At 50.9% G+C, this 19592-nt stretch overlaps 1 protein-coding gene across 1 annotated transcript in view; it reads right to left on the bottom strand.

Annotated features, from left to right (window-relative positions):
• Window positions 1–13471: 13471 nt before the first annotated feature.
• The window catches only part of NOL10 (nucleolar protein 10), an 85390-nt gene continuing 79269 nt past the window's right edge, over window positions 13472–19592 (bottom strand). The window contains exons 20-21 of the mRNA XM_002921514.4: window positions 17444–17546; window positions 13472–14279 (exon numbers count right to left, since the gene is read on the bottom strand). Of these exons, the coding sequence (XP_002921560.1) occupies window positions 14160–14279; window positions 17444–17546 (223 nt within the window). The 3' untranslated portion in view covers window positions 13472–14159. The remainder of the gene's footprint in view (window positions 14280–17443; window positions 17547–19592) is intronic.

Genomic DNA, 19592 nt, shown 5'->3' with positions numbered 1-19592 from the left:
CCTAAAGCATTTCGGGCCCCCAGCCCCCGCCTCTGAAAAGAACTGAGATTGGATTAGCATCCCGTCTCTGGAGGGGAGGTGATCGGGGAAGCAGGCGGGTTAAACTGACCAAGTCACTCTTGGGCTCAAGAATTGCCCAGAGCCTCTGCTCCAGGATGGAGGCCCAGCCCCTTGGGGCACCCGGGGCTCACAGGAAGCCCCCTGCCGCTTCCCTGGGCTGCGCCTGGTGTCTGGACGTTTAGGGCCACCCTACCCTGTCATTGCCCTGCCCTGCCAGGCCTTTCCAGGCGGAGCTGGAGGGAGGAGCCTGGTCTGACCATCTCTTACACATCCCACCCCCTCCCCACCCCATCCGCCGTCCAGAGGGCAAAGGGCACATAGGGGCGCTCAGGGAAAGGCTTCCTTGTGGAGTCTGAAGAACAATCTGATTGAAGAATATTTTCAAGCATGATTGACATAACTTTCTGGAGGCCCAAGTCCTCTTTAGAGATCATGTCCTAATGAAGGAAGCTGGGAATGCGGTCAGGTGAACGAAGTCAGGGTCTCCGGGCCCAAGCGCCCCAGAGAGCTGAAGGCGGCCGTTTGGGGCCTTCCTCTGAGCCCTTCGCCCTCCCTCCAACCCCAGTCACTGAAGCCCTCCCCCCGCCACCGCCGCCTGGCTCCTACCTTTAGATGTCATGGTGGTGACCACCTCCCAGCATCGCACGTCCTCTGGGGGTGCTTCGACACACCGATGCTCCAGCCACACAACGTGCTGGGCCCCCCACAGTGAGATTTTGACACCAGAGGTTCTGAAGCCTAGAAATGCTGGAAATATTTCATAAAAACTCCTGAGTTATAAGTCAGGTTCAGGTAGTGTGTGTCGTGATTTTTTAAAATTTTTAAAAAAAGATTTTGAGAGAGGGAGAGAGAAAGCACGAGGTGGGGGGCAGAGGGAGAAGCAAATTCCCCACTGAGCGGGGAGCCAGATGCAGGGCTCAATCCCAGGACCCTGAGATCATGACCTGAGCCAAAGGCAGACGCTTCACCGACTGAGCCACCCAGGCGCCCTGTGTTGTGATTTAAACCACAGATCTGCTTTCGAAAACAGGCAAATATTCAAAACCCAAGAGATTGGGATTCTGAAACCAAAGGGAGAAAGGATGGGGGGGAGGGAGGCATTGAAATGCTTGAATTGCATTCAAAGCTTGGGGTTTATTCTCATCCAGAAAACTGCGGGGAAATGAGAAGGGATTTTTCCACCTGGGGTCTTGGTAATATTCCGAGCGAAGGGAAGGAAGGTGCCGGCAGACCACCAGGCGGCCCGAGCCAGAAAGGAAGTGTCCTCTGTTCTTGATCCAAAGAGATGACTCTGGAAAGATGGAATGTATCTGGCAGGTTGTATCAGGAGGAGGGAGGAACAATCTATTGGAGATTTTGGCTCTAACTGATGAACCAGTGGTGGTGCAAATGGGGCCAGGCAGTGGGGAAGGAACCCTGGGACTCCAAGAACCGTATTTCCGTGGTTTCGGTGCCTGTGGCCTGAGCGTGGAGCCCACTTCCTGGACATAGGGCCTGGGACCTCATTTGGAGCAGGATCTCCCCTGGGGTGCCATCTTGTCACACAGTCAGGTGACCGTCCTGAGGGCAGAATGGCACTCTGCGGGGCCACACCTGTGGCGAAGCTGGTCCACGCTGGGCAGGGAGGGGGTGATGCTGAACACACACCAGGAACCGACCATATTCGAGACACTGTTGGGCTCCTTGCACACTTACACCTCATCAAATGCCCCCACAGCCTTGTGAGGGAGAAATAATCACGCCCATTTTATGGATAAAGAAATTCAAGAATTTTTAGTAATATTCCCAAGTGGGCAGCAATGGTAAACGGCAGATCCGGTCACTGCCCCTGAGCGAGCATGTGCAGGTGGGAGGCCCGGTGCCGGGCGCGGGGCGGGGGGCACGGTTCCTGTGGAGGAGGTTGCTATGGTTACCAGCAACCGGAAGGAACTCCACCACTTGTTTGCTAAAATGCACAAAGGGGCAGACCAGTCAGACCTTTTTGGAAGGGCATGCTTGGCAGTGACAGCTGTCCCTCGCCTTGTCCGATGTCACCTCGCTCACCAGGTCCCAGCTAGGAGCCAGAAGTGGGCAGAGGCACATGGTGTACCCCCCGCAGTACCTCCCTCCACCTTTCATCTGCATCGGCTGAGAACCAACAGACACGGCTGACCTCCTGGGACGTGCTGGGGCTGCAAGTGGTTCACTTGAAGGTTAAGGATAAAGTGGATGGAAGGCTCAGGAACGCAAGGGCTAAGGTCTAGAAAGCAGTAGTGAGCACCGAAGAAGAGCAAAGAGCCAGGAGGTAGGGACAGAACCCCTGGGTGGTTTAGCCCTGCAGACTCCACAGGCCGAGGGCGAGCTAGCCAGTTTTGGCCCCCAAACCAGAGTCTTTTCATCTAAGTGCCCGTGACGCCTGCCTCCGACTCTCCATGAAGAACACGCTGCGTGTTGTTCATGGGGGGCTGCGCTCGATTCCACGAAAGCCAGTGACCCCGCAGGCCAGGCCAAGCCCCAAGGGGAAATAATTATATCCCACAGACATTTCTTACACGATTCATCAAAGATCCACCCTCCATCCCCCCTCTGCCGAGAAGCCCACAGGCCTGGAACAGTCTACTAGCAGCCAGCCAACCGGACCCTGCTGCCCCGGGAGCCCAGTGAGGCCTCCCTCCCTCTCCGCCTCCGGATGCCCTCTCCCCTCCCCTGGCCTGTCTCTCCCTCTCCTCACTCCTTGTCTTCTGCGTCTCGCCGCCGCCTCGGTGGCTTCTCATCTGCAAGAAGCCTCTGCTGGGAAAACCGGCTGTGGGTCTGTGGCTCTCAGCCGGGTGTGTCCCCTGGCACCCCCCATCCCAGCCCGGGGGCCAGACTCCTGGGGCCGCTTCTGCAAGCTCTGGCCCATGGCTCATCAGCCGGTTCCCTGGCCCCACTGGGACCCGTGTCCTTACGACAGGAAGGTCCACAGGTTGGTGCTGGCTCTGGGAAGCCATAGCTCAGCAGTGCCGCCTGGAGCTCCGGCTAACCTGCCTTAGACCCCCGTCCTTCCTCCTCCATCTCCAGCACCTTCTTCCTTAGTCTCCATTTCGAAGCCTGGTTCTCCTCAATCTATTCCTTTCTGATCACTTGTGGCATGTCCCCAAGAGCTAGCACTTTCCGGTCAGTTTAGGTCAGGTGTGGGAGTCAAGTCTTTATTGTGTGCCGGTAGTTTCAAGTTCTGCCATGTGCAGAGCCCCGCCAGGGACTCTGGACCCCTCCCTACCTCCGGCAAGCACGGGGGACGAGGCTAAGTGGGCGCACAAGCCGAGCTCTAAGCCTGGCAGTTCCAGAAGCAGGAACCGGCCTGCTGGACAGCCAGTGAGGCCTTCAGGCCTTGCACAGGGCTTGCTTTCCCAGGAGGGAAGAAGAACCCAGCTGACATGGAGACGGATCCTTAGAGCTGGAATGGACCCTTTGCCTCAAACTCAGACCTCCTCACTTTCCCTGTTGCGGATGAATTAAGAGCTGTGTTCTCTGCTCTCCTCCTTAATCTTTAGTCTCGAAACTTTAGCAGTTTTTTAACATTTGCCCCCAAGTCTTCACCGGTGCCCCGAAATACTGCCCAGGCTCTATGAAGCACTAGGCTGAATCCAGCAGCTTCCCCACACCCATTGTCCATTGATCCATCAAACAAGGTTGGACCAAGAGCTCCCTGGGTGCTGAACTCCATGCCTGGCACAGAGTGAGGGCATGGCGAACGCCACTGTGCTGGTTAATGTCCTGGGTCAACGTGACTGGGCCCCGGGATGCCCAGACATTTGGTCAAACATCATTCTGGGTGTGTCTGTGAGGGTGTCTCTGGATGAGACTAACATTTTAGTTGGAAGACTGAGTAAAGCAGATGGCCCTCCCCGATGTGGGTGGGCCTCATCCAATCAGTCGAAGACCTGAAGAGAACAAAAAGGCAGAGCAAGAGGGAACTCCTTCTGCCTGACGGCACCGCCGGGACACTGGTCTTCTCTGGCTCTTCTTGAGTCTCCAGCCTGCTGACCGCAGATCTCGGGACTTGTCAGCCTCCGTCACCATGTTAGCCAGACCCTCACAGTAAATCTCGGTACGTATCTCTTCTCTCCTCTGGGTTCTGTTCTCTGGAGAATCCCTAAGATGCTCAGCGTTACCGGTGCCAAGACTGTGTCTCCAATCCATGCAGCCAACCACCACCCAGAGCCTACGGAGTGTCAGGCGCTGTGAGTTCATTAATCCAGAATCACTCGCGAAGCGCCTGCTGTGTGTCCGGGGAGGAATGCTAACGGCGTCCGTGCCGCGGTGGACCAGACGCAGATGTCCCCAGTCGCGGTAATGGCTGGCCGTCAGTGCGAGACTTGCTCAGGAGCTAGACGGTTCTTTATTACAATAGAAACCAGCAAATTAAATTTACTTATTATTGTGAGATTTATGGCCACGCCTTTTTTATGTGTTTTTCAAACAAACCCGTCGTCATGGTAACTCTCTTAAAACAAGATGCGACCTGGTTTAAAGAGCCTGAGAGCTAATTACAATGGTGCTTTGTATTTAGTTATACCTTTCTTCTGAGGGGTGTGATGGACCTCACTCATTAAGCTTCACAAACTTCCTCTGAAGTCTTTAGGGGACAGATACTATTAAACCCATTTTACAGACATAGACACCAAGGCACAGACGGGTTAAGTGACTTGGCCACTGACTGGCAGCTCAGCCACGAGCAAGTCTGGGCCCGACCCAGGCCTCCCCTGGCTTCCTTCTGCTGTCTCTACTCACCAGACTCCATGCTGAGGTTTGAAAGCCCTTCTTCATGAAAGGCTCAGTTTCCCATAGCGTGGTCTGCTGCCATCCATGTGCAGAGGAGGCCCCGGCGGGGAGGCTGCAGGGCTGAGGGAGGGAGGGGAGCAGGGGAGAGGGGAGGCGGGGCTGCCAGAAGGCGGTGGCACAGGAGGTGCTGAGCCAGGGCCGGGCCTTGGTGGCCGTGCACTCGGCCCCATGTTTGCAGGGGTGGAGCGGCCGCCCGGGGCCTCTGCTGTGGCTCAGTGGTCTCAGAGCACGGCCCAGAGCAATGGCGTCTCCATGTTCCAAACCCGCAGAATCAGAAACTGTTTCACAAGCCCTCCGGCCTCCGGGGGCTTCTCTGGGATCTCTGCCTGGATTTTCCTGCTCAAGATGTCCTCTCCAAGATTGTCCTTCCCCAATCTCACTTCTCCACAGGCCTGTCCTGACACGGCCTCGCTAACGCAGCTGCAGGCTTCCCTCCCGGCCTGGTTGTGCACCCCACCTTCAGGAAGCTCGGCAGGCACCGCCGTCTCCCACGGCCAGCCACGTGGGTTCCAGAATAGGGCCCTCTGCTTGGTCCCTGCCACGGAGTGGTCAACCAACAGCCACACAAACCTCGATTTGTGACCCAAGAGGAGGGCTGAGGAGGAGGAACACGTATTTGGGTGGGTGGGGCATGGAGCCCAGGAGTCTGGTTTTGGGCACGTGGAGCCCGAGGTCTCAGTGGCCCACACAGATGAGGGCTCCAGTTGTTTGGTGCCTCGGCAACACCCAGGACAGGTGACCCAGAGGAGCTGATCTCGAGGAGGGGGAATGAAGGGGTCAACGAAGAAATCCTGGAGCACGTCAGCACCTGGGTGGGTGGTGAGGCTGAGGAGTGGGCAGCGAGACCAAGGAGGCCAAGGGCCTGACAGTGTCCAACGTGACAAAGGAGTCACGCAGGGTTAGAGAAGCCTGTTCTTAGATCCGGTAAAATTGGGAGATGCACTTCTGGCCTAAGAGCTATGGTCCTTGGTCCTCAAGTGGAGGCTGGAAGGTGGGCTCCAGCAGGAAGGAGGGACTGTGGGGGGCTGCAGATAAGGCAGGGGGCCACGAGGAGGGTGGAGACACTCGACTTGCAAAGTAGAACTGTGGGAGGCAGAACCAGCATGGGTGGGAGGAAGAACGAAAAGGAGTAGGTGGGGAGGAAGATTTCGACTCCCCAGTTTTGAACTCACATTTGGAGCATCTGAAACGGGAGAGACCGATCATCAACGGGGTGTGTGAGCAGAAACGAACGGGACAGTGAGCACACAGGGACAGGACAGTGGAATTCCAAGCAGGCAGGTGCCGTGACTGAACTTGAAGGTTCCTTCGAATCTGGAGTCTGGGACTCATGATTCTGTCCTGGTCTGAAAGAAACCCAAGGCTACTAGAAAAATACAGGCGGCTTCCCCTGCACCCAACAGGAAGGCTTGTGGCCCTATGACTTGGAAGTTCCACCCCGGCACCCACCACCATCAGGGGTTCCCACTCCCCGTCTGGAGAGCCGGCAGAGGCCTATCTTCCACCCAGTATATGGTCATGCATGAGGAAGGGTACATGTTTTGAGTAGGGGACAGCACGCTAATTCCCAAAATAGATCATTCAGACATAACTGTTAGACTTTTGTATTGCACTAATTAATTTAGGAAAATTCATATGGGCACAAAAACTGACTTTCAAGACTAAAAATTACGAGGACTGGAATTTTTCACGCATGTTCAAGAAGATGCGCAGCATCCAGGGGCGCCTGGGTGGCTCAGGGGTTAAGCGTCTGCCTTCGGCTGAGGGCGTGATCCCGGCGTTCTGGGATCGAGCCCCGCATCAGGCTCCTCTGCTATGAGCCTGCTTCTTTCTCTCCCACTCCCCCTGCTTGTGTTCCCTCTCTCGCTGGCTGTCTCTCTGTCAAATAAATAAATAAAATCTGGAACAAAAAAAAAGATGCACAGCATCCTAAATCAGGTTATTATCCATGCCTAAATAGAAGGAAATTCCAAAGAGAAGATAATTCTGTATGTTCCCGAGGAGAAAAAAAAATATGCCAACTTGGATATGGAAACTTTTTTAGGGATGTTCATAAAAATAATCAAGTATCTATTTATAGTACACACACACACACTGTTCTCTAATGCTCTGTTCTTCTCTTTCAAAGTATCAATAGAATTCAGTCACTCCAAGACCCAACACAATTGTTTACTGTGGACTTTTCTTGGACTAAAAAATATATTACTTTTGGTATTCTCAAATGCAAAAGAGGACAAGTTTCCTACTGAATATGTAACAAGGAAACTGGTCTCTGTTACAAAGTGTCCACGGTTCTGTGAGGCCTGCCATCTACATTCCCTCAAGCAATGAGAGGGTCAACTCCATGATTTTGATATAGTTTCAAGCCTCATGGCTACACAGGTAAAGTGAAGTTTAAAAATCACTGCAAAACCAAAATCAATTAAGCAAAACCCCTAACTTTTTAATGCATTGAAAATCTGCCTAAGAACTATAAACTCTTTCACATTTGCTTATAAAACCACAAACAGTTTTCTTCTACAAAATCTCTTTTGCATTTATGGGGCACCTGGGTGGCTCAGTCCGTTGAGCCTCCGGATTTATGGTTTCAGCTCAGGTCATGATGTCAGGGTCCTGAGACTGAGCCCTGGGTCTGGCTCCGCGCTCTGCAGGGAGTCTGCTAGAGATTCTCTCTCCCTTTCCCTCCCCCTGTGCTGGTCCCCTCCCCCACTCATCTTCAAGGCTCTCTCAAACAAACCTTTAAAAAAATCTGTTTTGCATTTAAATGACGCTGATGAAAGAGCTTTGAAAAAGAGTTAAATACTCATCTTGTGCATTTAGTTAAAAAAAATTTCACAGAAGCTCCAGCAAAACATCTCACTACACAATGTATCACATTACACGTTGCAGCAACAAGCACACACCTGGGAGACAAAGCTCACTGGGCTCTGCACCACGCACCCCCGGAGCTCAAGATGACACTCCACCTGTCACGGTCCGCGGGGATTTTCAGCTTGGGGCTGGACCCGTTAGTGGGTTCTGAAGTCAATTTAATGGGTGTAAACTTATTACATGGGTGACGGTAGGGAAGACTAAGGATCTGCTACAGGACAGAACAGAAAAGTCCCGGCGTGCTTTACGGGTTACGGTTTATAACTCCGGATATACATGTGTTCTGAGTCACGATGTCAAATGTATTTCTTACCTTGGGACAAAGTAAGAATCATTTGAAAACCACTGAGGTAGGGTTTTGGAAACCCAGAGAGGCAAAAGAACCAGGCGAACAGAAAAAGCAGAGCCCACGCTTCTTAACTTGATGTCCTGTGTTTTACTTCTTTGAAGAAGCAATCAGGTGTTCTCCAGAAATGATGGCGGGGTGGAGAGGTAGGACGGAGAAAAAGGATCAGGACAGACGGTTCACTGGGGATGAAGAGATTCAAGCAGAACAAAGGCTCTGAATCAAGAGTGAGCCTGGTATGTAAGTACTGAAGGGGGGGGCAGTTCACTTTGGTTCATAACCTTGTTTCTCATTTCAGGGAGGAAACAGAAGCAATTAGAAGGGAATGTCCACCTGCTTCCTGCTCCTTATCAGCCTGCCCGTCACCTACCTACCTGAACATCCCTGAGTACTCTGCTTTTCGTCTCCTTACAATCTGCCCTGTGTCTACGGAAGGTCACTACCTTGATCCATGTACTACACCGTTCCCTCCTTCGCTCCCGTGCTGATTCTAAACTACGTCTACAAATTCCTTCTAGGGTTGCCCAATCTAGCAAATAAAAATACAGGTCACCCATTAAATTTGAATTTTGGATAAATAACAAATAACTTTTTAATGTAAGTATGGCCCATGTGATATATGGAACATACTCTGGTAAGTCACGTGTTTATCTGAAATTCAAATCACACCAGGCATCTTGTATTTATTTCACCTGGCCACCCTACTTGATGCTCCTTCTACTCGAAGATGGCACCTAATTCCCCTCGCGCTGAGCAAGGGCTATACTTGGTGACTCCCTCCTAACAAATGGAAAAAAGGGTCAGTGATGACGTAGGACCTCTGCTACCAGGTGATAAGAGGCACTGTGGCTTCCATCTTGGTCTCTCCCATCTTTGGATACCTCTGGGGGAAGTTAGCTACCATGTCATGGGGATATTCCAGTGGCTCCACAGAGAGGGCCACACGGCAATGAACTGAGACCTCTAGCCTGCAGCCATGCGTCTGAGTGAGGAAGGGGGTCCTCCAGCCCAGGTCTCACACCTCCAGCCCAGGCAGTCTTGGTTGACGCCTTGATTGTACCCTCATGAGAGACTCTGCATCTGAACAACCCAGCTAGCCTGATCCTGAACTCCTGACCCACTGAAACTGTTAGGTGACTCTGTGATTTCAAGCTGCTAAGTTTTGGGGTAATTTGTTACACAGCAACAGATAACTACTACACTTACTTAAGGTATCACTCCAGTAATTGTCTTCTCTCTCTGACGTCAACGCTTTTTCCTTTTCCTGGATGATTCCCAGCACCATGCAGACATGCTGGGATTTCTCCTACTTTAAAGAGAACCCTCTCTTGATCTCACAGGTCCTATTTTCTGCTCCCTTCTATCCAAAAACTACCAAGTGCTATGTACCATCCCTCCTTCCAATTCCTTTTCCCTACTCTGTCCTGAGCTACTCCAGTGAGGCGTTCCAGCCCAGAAACAGCTCTTGTCAAGGGAGAATTGCCGCTCTGGTACTGAATCCAAAGTTTCAACTAACTCAACTATTCACTTCATACAAATCTATTAGACAGTGACTATGTGCCAGGCATGGTGCTGGATGTACAGCGGTGAACAAAACAGACCATAAAAAAAATCCCTACTCTTACCGAGTTTGCATTCTGGTGTGGGGTGGGGGACAAACAATAAATAAAAAAGGCACAAAAAAATGAGTATTTATGGACAAAATAATACAGTATCTGGAATCAAAATATTTCAAAGTAATAAGGCCAATGGGTAGAACTAACAATGAGAAAAGATAAGATTTATTGTTAATTACTGAAGTGTGTGATGGGTGCAGGAGAGATCATGAAGGTGTTTTCTACTTTGGTGTATGTTTGAAACTTTCCATAATAAAAAGTCTTTTATAAGCACACTGTATTGGGTTCCCGCAGCAGTAAAGGCACGGGGAGTGCTGGGGGCAGGGGCATGACTGTTTTACATAGGGTGGCTGTGCCTTCAAGTGTGAAAGACATGCCAACGGCTGGCAGAGGAAGCGCACTCCAAGCAGAGGAAATGCATCTGCAAAGGCCCTGGCTTAAGAGAACGCCCGGAGTGTTCTAAAAGCTTCAAGGTCAGTGCAGTGCTGATGAGGGAGTGAAGGACACAGAAGGGGCAGGTCACACTGCCTTGGAGGCTGGGAGGGCTTGGGCTCTTACGTGGAGAGTAAGCCACTGGAGGGTTCTGAAGGAAGGGACCTGATCTGAATTAGATTTTAAATACACTTCGTCTGGTCAGACAGATTCTCTCACTACGTCCTCACCCTACACTCGCCCTGCTGGGGTCTTCCCTATCAGCCAGTGACAACTGGATCCCTGCGTTTGCTAAGACCAAATGCCTCGTGGCCACGTCCGGCTCCTCTCCCTCACCCTCCACAGCCAGTCCGGCCACAGACCCCGCACCTGCAGTGCCATGGTGTCCCCGCCGGTGACCTGGTACCGTCCATTCTGCTCACGGCAGCTGGAGAATACATGCCGTGGGGCTTTCATGAGATGAAGACCCAGACATTTGTCCTAGGAACTTTTTAATAATTAGAGTTGCAGGCATAACACACCCCACAAATGGTACTGAAAAGAATGTCATAAGATTAGCCCACTTATGTTACAAGATATTTGCTTCTGCGCTTACAACAAATGGTGGATCCTATGGACAAAGCTAAAACTATATCCTAACTAGAGAACGGTATTCTCTCGAATCCCATACACACACACAAAGACAAAATGGAAATGACATTTAGAGTGCTTTGCTACATAGAGGTGTTTCATAAAGATACTATGTCCACTTAAAAAATAAGTTGAGTTATGGGGCGCCTGGGGGGTTCAGTCAGTCAAGAGACCGACTCTTGATTTTGGCTTGGGTCATGATCTCGGGGACCTGGGATCAAGTCCTGTGTTGGGCTCTGCACTCGGTAGGGAGTCTGAGTATTCTCTTCCTCTCCCTCTGCTCCTCCCCCCATTTGCACATACTCTCTCTAAAATACACCTTTTTTTAAAAAAAGAAAAAATAGGTTGGGTTATACTTATTATAGATGCCACTTTTTAAAAGGCTCTTTCTGTGGATTTTCAGGCATAACCATCAACAGGGGAAGAGTCAGCTTATGGATCAAGCATGTCATAAGATACTCTGAAGTTTATACAAAAGAAGGAAGTACATCTCTCTGTATGTCCACACTTGAGAAAATTAGTTATAAAAACCAAGCTGAGGAAAAGCATAAATAGTATGGCCCCACTGGATGACTAAAACATGTATATATAGTTGTTTATAAAACAGTAAAATATTTGAACACATATACCTTATACTAACAGGAGGTATCTCAGGGGGATTAGATGGGAGTAAGTTGTTATAATGGGTATAGGTGACTTTGATAAAATAATTCTTTTCTAATAAGAGTTTTTCACTGGAGTGTAACAAGTCGTGAGAGTAGCTCACCACCCAGGTTAAGGGGAAGAACCAACCAGAGCCTAGACGTCCCATCACACCACCCGCACGCCCCCGCCACTTTCCCTGCCCACTGCCCCGACTGCTGAAAACAGCTTTCTTTTAAATAGTTATTTAAAAATATATTGAAGCATCAGGCCAGGGATATTAGAGAATGAGGGGGATCTGGAGCAGGATGAGAGGAGAAGCCATCACTCCGGAGCCCCCGGGATGGTCCTGTGGTGAAAACCAAGCCCCCGCCTGTAGGCCGGGCCACGAACGCCCTGAGCGTACGTGCCTGGTGGAGACCCACGACCGAGGGCTGGTACATGCTCTGTAGTATGCAACCTGGGCTTCAAAGGAAGGTGAGGACTGTAGCGGGTGCTTGAAGAACCTCAACCCGCAAGAGGTGGGGCTGTCACAAGGCGCTGACAAGGCAGCCCGGGGCAGGAGCGGGTTTCGGGGCAACTCTGTTCACTGCGTTTTCCCCGAACGCCCATCACAGATGCAGCTCAGGTCCTCCACCTGCCCTTTCAGGAACCCCCCAGAACAAAAGCCAAGGGGCACCCCTGCCTTTGAAAAACCCCGGCATTGAGAAATCCGCTGAGTTCCAAGGGGCACGTGCCGAGGTGAGGGAAGGGCGGCCGGTGAGAGACAAGCTTTACCAAGCACCCGTGCGCCTGCCGCCGCGCTCAGTGCTCACCCAAGTACCTCGTGTCATTCTCATGAAAATCAAGTCTTTGGCTCATTTCATGGGAGGAACTGACACTCAAGGAGATTAAACAAACAGTCAAGGCTCCAGAACTGGTGGGCAGCAGGGCCGGGACCAAACCCTGGGCCGGGCTGGTTCCGCGGCCAGCGTCCCAGGCCCTCGGTCCGGCGACACCCTGACGCCCGCCTCAGAAGGAGCCCTGTTCGCAGAGCACACGCTTGCGCCCCACTAGCGCGCGCCACTGAGCCTCGGATTTAGCTCCATGGCCTACTGGCTCCCCACTCCACAGGGAGGCCCCCTGAGAAGGAAGGAAAGGAAAAGAGAAGGCCAGGTAGGGGCAGGGAAGGCCCTGACCCCGGGATATCGGTCTGCAGCGCAACCACTCAGCCCGGGGAGAAAAACTCCAGCCAGGGGTCCTTCCTTAACTTCTGAAATCCTCCTCTAAGGAAGCCCTCGGCGTGGACACAGAGACCAGCAAGTGCAGAAAAGCTGAGGCCCCTTCCTTTGGGAAGAGTGCAGGGGACAGGACGCCGAAGGGGCAGGGCAGGCAGCACCAGGGATGGAAACAGGTGAAGCCGCTGGCCCCAGACCACAAGCTGGGTGGGCGCCCAGGGAACAAGACTCTTCCTGGTGATGGTGTCTGTCCATACCCGTAAGCCGCGCACATGCCAGACATACACACATCACAGACACACCACAGACATGTGCACACACACCAGACACACACACCAGATACACACACACCAGACACACACACACACCGCAGACACACCAGACACCACACACACACATCACAGACAAACACACACACAAAACAAACATATCTTTTTTTCTGGAAACAGACTGCACCTCTCAGGCCTCAGAAGGGGACACATGTCTGTACAGAAGCAACAGAGATAGGGAACAGGACAGAAAAGACGGCATGGAAAGAGAGCAGGGGAGCCCTGAAGGGCTAAGGAACAACATTGCAACAGGAGGAAGAAAACGGGGAGAGATACCCGGTTGAGTCTGGGGCCCGGGATCCGGGTGTCCGTGAGACCAGTTACACAGCCTGCAGCCAGGTCCTGGCAGCATTCTCCCTTTGTGCTTAACCGCTTTTCAGTTAGACTCTACCATTTAGAGGCCAAAGAGCCCTGATTCCAGTTGTACCCAGAGAAACACACCTCCAAAATCACAATACCTGAGAACTAGGGGAACCAAATTCAATTTTCAAATTAACTCAAAGAATGGTTCTTTATCAAAGAAGCTACTCAAATGCAAGTATTTATTTTTACAAATGTTTTCTCCAGCCAGTTTACCTCAAATCGCACTTAAGAAAAAGGAAAAAAAAAAAAAGAAAAAGAAAACCTGTATTTAATCTTGTGAAAAGTTAAGAGAATAACCAGTGGCTTCCATTTCTTAAATTATATTCTTTTTATAAAAATATGTTTAAAAACATCCCCCCCACACATAGACAAGCCACAAACTACCAACGTAGAAATGCAAACACGGCCAACACGGACACTTGAGGTGAAACAGGAACGGGGTTCCTGGGGGGTCAGCAGTGAAGGGCAGCAGGCACTGCAGGGAAAAAAGTCCCCAGGACATGGTTGATCTGCATTTTTAGCACGGGATAACCTCCCATTTCATGGTACACATTTCACAAGATTGAAAAGCAACACTCTGCTTGATTAAAACCACGGGGGAAACGCACAATGTTTATGGGGAACAACTTACAGGCCGTGCTCTGGGTAACGCACTGTTCAGCGCGGGGAAGGGGGGCGGTTTCCAAGTCTGCCGCAGAAGGCATGGGGACATCTGCCAAACCTTTACCTCGCCCAGGTACCGAGAATTTACACGAACTGTTAACGTGTGTCCCCTGTGTTCGCCGTGCTCCAGTGACGGTCAGTGTGGGCGCTCCTTCCGAGCCGCGTGCAGGCCCGATCGTTTCCAGAGTCAGTGAAACGGCCGGCCGCGTCTGTGTCGGGACTTCAGGTGACCGGCTGAACGACGGAGGGTCTTCCTTTCTTGTCGGTGCAGCTTCTCAGCCTCCTGCTGCTTCTTCTGCTGTTCGGACTGAAGGCAAAAATTACATGAGAGGGAAAGAGAAAGAAAACCCCAACACCCCCTTTTGTAACCAGCACACCCCCAACCACAGCTGAGCCGAGGGAGCAAAGCTGCCCAGGGGGCCCCGGGGCACGCAGTCTGGCCCCTGGACTCTGCTCCCACAATGCTGTGCTGTTTATTAGCCAGAGCCGTCACTTGACTTACACTGCCCCCAACACACACACACACACACACACACACACACACACACAGAGAGCTAACATGTACTGAAGGTAACCCACCCACGGTTAAGTATCATTCACCAGAATGGGTTCTAAAGAATTTTGGTTGTTTCCAAAAAGTCCAACTCCCCTCAGAAGCCTGAGATTTGCTGCCATTAACTCCCGACAAGGGCTCAGCAGACAGTCGCCTGCAAGCCCCCCGGCTGGTGCAAACATGCAGGTTCATGGGTGTCACTGCTCCGAGGGCACGCCTCCCATGGTGACGCTTGCCCTGGCAAAGCGGGGGCCCCTCCACCCCAAGGAGGCCTGTGGCCATCAGCGGCAGTTCTCGGAGAGAAGAGAGCCAACGCAGAACCCACAACAGAGGTCAGAGCCGCCTGGTTTTAAAATCACATTTGACGGTTCTGAGGGCACCAACTCTTGAATGCAAAGCTCAAAAAAATATTCTCAGCTGCTGGAACTGCACAAAAGGTAAACTGAGAAAGCACTGTTGGGGCACAAGTTTTAAAAGCTGAAACGCGTTGCCTTATAGACGCCTATGAGGCCTGCTTTACACTGGTCTGTACTATCCTGTGCACCTAAAACACTCCGTGTATTTTGCTCTTGAAGAAGTCTCTGTATTCACCTCCAGCGGGTATGACTCAATATTTTAAAATCAAAGAGCTGAGGGGTGAGGGAGTAGTGGGGAAGGAAAGCCAATTTTAAGACCCAAAGCCAATGAGTCCCCGTCCTCTAGGAAGCTCTGAAACCGGGACTCTGAATAATTCCTTCAGTTCTTTTTCTGATTATTACTATTTCTTCAAGAGCGCCAGTAAATCCTGTCCGGTACGTTCCTGCCTAGTAGATCCCCAGTGCCTCCGCTCCGGGCCCCTTCAGCCCACTCCTCAGGCAACAGCCACGGTCAGGCTGTTTTTATTTTACAAATAAAAAGGGTCAGTCTTCTGCTAACTAGAACTTTTCAACAGCCTTCCATGGTTCTACTTAGAATTAAGGGCAAGCACCAGCTGTGGCCTGCTCACGAGGCCCTGCAGGACGGAGCTGCGCAGAGTTTCCGCTGTATCTGATGCCACTCATCCTCGTTCAGACCCTCGAGCATGCCTGGCTTCCTCCCTCCTCACGCAAGAACGCTGCCTCAGTGGTACCCTGTGCCTGGCACCCTGGCTGACCCCACAGGGCTCTTGCTCAGCTTAGAGACCCAACCTGCACATCACTTACCCTTCCCTAGCCCCTCTGCCTGGGTCAGGCCCCACCGGACGCTCTCCCAGCGCCCCGTCCTCCGCTGGAGCGCCTGCCCCCACTCTGACGACATAACCAGGTGTGTCCTTCCTGCGACAGACTGAGAGCTGTGGAGCAAGCGCCACACCGGTCCGGTTCTGTGTGTCCCCAGCACACGCCACAGAGCAGGTATCTGACACACACTTGTTAATGGGGTGCTCAAAAAACCTGGGGAACCGGCACACTGAACTATGGTGTCAAGACCCTTGTAAGAGCAACAAACACCGGTGATTTAACACTTTGTTTCTTCATGTTAAAAAGTACCCCCAAAAAGGCTTCTTGTCCAAACAAGTTTGGAAAATGATGCACCGAATAAAGATAAGCAGGGTGTGTTGGAGCTCACTGGTTAGGCGCTTTTCTACATCTCCAGCGTGGACCTCCGTCCTCGGCATTTCCCCGCGGGTCTGATGGGAGAGCGATCTCCTGGGAGTACGTCTCCCTCTCCAGCAGCACATCTCTGCAGAGCTCTGCCAGGCCTTCCCCACAAAGCAGCAGCCTCCAGAGGAGCCGGTAAGCAGCAGGGACGGTCCCGCAGACAAAGCCCTACCCACAAAGGGACTCTCGCCAGCCTCTCTCCGAAAGGCTGCACGGACGACACCAGCACCATGTGCCCAATCGCATACGACCGAGCGGCCAGGCCGCTCATCTCCCAAGTTTCCTTTCCTTCTGCTTCTCGCCCACCGTCGCCAGCAGGCTGGCCCAGAGAAGGGGGGGACGCGGACACGTGTAGCCCCCACACCTTATTAGCAGCAGCCTGGCCAAGGGTCTGACGAGAAACTGCAGTACAGGAAACCTGAAAACTGCATTTGGGACCTAATCCTAGTTTTGCCACTCTACAACTGTAAATAATACTAAAGCATAAACATTCCCCTTACATTTTAGTTACATATTAGAGAGTATATATGAGGGGCGCCTGGCTGGCTAAGTGGGTAGAGCATGTGACTCTTGATGGTGGGGTCCTGAGTTCAAACCCCACACTGGGGGTAGAGTTTACATTAAAAAAAAAAAAGTATACATGAAAATCCTGGGAAAACTTGAGATTTTACCTAAATAAATCACACACCTAGTATCAAAGGAGATTTTTATTAGACACTACACAAATCCCTAATTATTCCTAAAAGTGAGATTTAATAGCTAAAATTTTGTTGCTCTAATGATACAAACAGACAAAATCAAACACAAACTGACACCATTCTCCAAATAGCTTCGCAGTCTCTGCTTGAGTCAGCCACGGGGCCGTGATAAGTATTTCTTAGTGCTTCTTTGGTTTTTCACAAAAAAACTAGTAATTTCGGAGGCATCTTATTTTCATTTTCCCACAAATTCTAAAAGCCCTAGACAGTCAGGGCTTTCTCATTAAGAGGTGGCACTTGAAGTGGCCCAGTGACCCTGAAACCACACTGCCGGCTCCACACAAGCCCCGGGTCACTAAGGTCCCGCCTCCGTCAGGACAGCAGGAGCCCGCCTGGCTCTGGCTCAGCCTCAGCCTCAGCCAAGCTGTGCGCTCACTCCCAGCCCCAGAGGGGCTCTGGCTGCTGGGAAAGTGCTAGAACAGGAACACAGCTTCCTCAACAGGGGAACGCTTGGGAAGGCCGTGCAGAGGTCAGACACATGCACAGCACTACTGGAAGCCTATTTTCCTTTCTTGAATTAACAAAATCACGTTACAAAACTTACCCTCTTTAACGTGAATGTCAACTGTTTGCTGCCGACTGTGGTGTCTGCTACGCTCAACGTGCCATTTTTTGCTTCGAGTTTCAAACGATCTTCAAGGGTTTTACTGGAGAGATTTAAGAGAATGACACAGTAATTAGCATTATGTTTTGATTTAGCATTTGAAACAAGTTTTAATTAGAATGGATCACATGAAGAAAATCTGCTACGCCTGTGGGGAGAGACAGAAAATGGCATTCACCAAACACAATCGTGGCAAGAATTGGGGGCCGACAGTCATCCCTCACGCTCAATAGATACACAGTAAAAAGAGCAGCTGCCAAAACACCCGCTAATTTCGTGTTTTAAGTGGCGGTTCCCAATTTATTTTCAATGGCTGCTACTTATCTTACTAAATCACATTTCTGAAGCCGACAGGCAAGGAGCGATATTTCCGAAGCCTGTAATTTACCGTAATGGTCAGTGGCACGTAGGTTTCTGGAGCGTGTTGTATTTAAGCCGCGCTCCAGGCAGACAGCAGAGCGCGTCACGCTTCCGTAACTCAGTCACCTCTCCAAGGAAGCGGACACCGATCAGGTCTTGCAGGTGAAGCCAGGGAGAAGTGCGGGGCAAGTCCGGAGGCTCCCTTCACCCGCCCTTAGGTCACTGGGCGACACTCACCACCCACAGTACAAACCCCCTGAACATGAGTCCATCCGACCACAGACCACAGACAACAAATGAAAGCACCGCAGGTAAATTCTATCCGATTCAGTCTGTTCACTCCCTGCTACTTCTCTCAGTGCCTCTTCCTTCCCTTCCTTCCTTTCTTTTCTTTCTTTCTTTCTTTCTTTCTTTCTTTCTTTCTTTCTTTCTTTCTTTCTTTCTTTTTTTCTCTTCCTTCCTTCCTTCTTCTTTCTTTCTTTTTTTTAAAGATTGTATTTATTTATTTGACACAGAGAGAGAGACAGCCAGCAAGAGAGGACACAAGCAGGGGTAGTGGGAGAGGAAGAAGCAGGCTCCCAGCAGAGAAGCCTGATGTGGGGCTCGGTCCCAGAACTCCGGGATCACGCCCTGAGCCAAAGGCAGGCGCTTAACGACCGAGCCACTCAGGCGCCCCTTCCTTCCACTTTCTTACTTGAATTACTCTTCCCACTGAACTGTACCCCAAATGTAAATTTCATTGCGTTTCTTGATCACATCTTCCCCACCCTGTTCTAGGGTCTCTGTATATAATCTGTGCCCCCACTGTGGTCTGCTGTGCCCTTCAATTCTCGATCACCTGCACCAGTAACACCACCCTACCTGGCTTTACAATCGAGACGTTCGGTTTCTAACTTGTACACGTGACCCTTCATTGCCTGTCACAATAATAATGTTTTATTATAAAATCAGAACAGTGGCCCTTTCCGTGAACTGGGTTTGGAGGAAAAAACGGAATGAAGCTTCAAGACAAAGACTGGCAGTGAGTTTCCATGTGAGCATGTGAGCGCTAATGCTTGGAGAACTGGCCAAGGTGCCTGTGATGCAAACGGGGGGGAGGGGGCCGAGGAAGCGAGAGGGAAAGAATATGGTTCTCTCTTCTTTCCTGTTCCCTCTTCCAAAAAAGGTCAACACGTTTCCCTTTCCAATCCTCCTCGTACCAACTAAAGTTGAATGTACCCCTTTTGAGCTAACCTGTAAAAAAGCCTGACTGAATTTAAAAATGGCTGAATTGGGAGAAGGATTTGCTTTTGCCTGAAATACGATCTTCATAACTAATTACTGAGCAGAATGCTGCTCCTAAATGGCCCGCAAGATAAAGTGATGCTCCTTTGAAATTCTGCGGGAAATGTTTGATGTTCGCACCATGAGAGATTTATCTCCAGTTTATGACTAGTAGTAACGTACCGAACATGCCTTCTTTATATAACTTGAGACGTGAAGTGGTTAGCATAAAAGTGGCACTCTTTTCTAAGCAATAATGTTATTAAGAAGCACTTTTAAAGTACTTTTCATCTTCAAAGTGCTTTACAGACGAACTAATTAATCCTTTCAACATCCCTGAGACACAAGTATTTATCCTTTATAGATGGCAAGAAGGGAGGTGAGGCACTAAATGACTCGCCCCAGGCCACGTGAGGACTCAAGTCTAAAACCAAGATTCCAATTTAAGAATTTCTGGTTTCCAGGA

The sequence above is a fragment of the Ailuropoda melanoleuca genome, chromosome 4 (assembly GCF_002007445.2).
Source record: "Ailuropoda melanoleuca isolate Jingjing chromosome 4, ASM200744v2, whole genome shotgun sequence".
NCBI lineage: Eukaryota > Metazoa > Chordata > Mammalia > Carnivora > Ursidae > Ailuropoda > Ailuropoda melanoleuca.
Note: the sequence above shows the minus strand (reverse complement) of the source record. Positions and strands in the feature narration are given on the sequence as shown.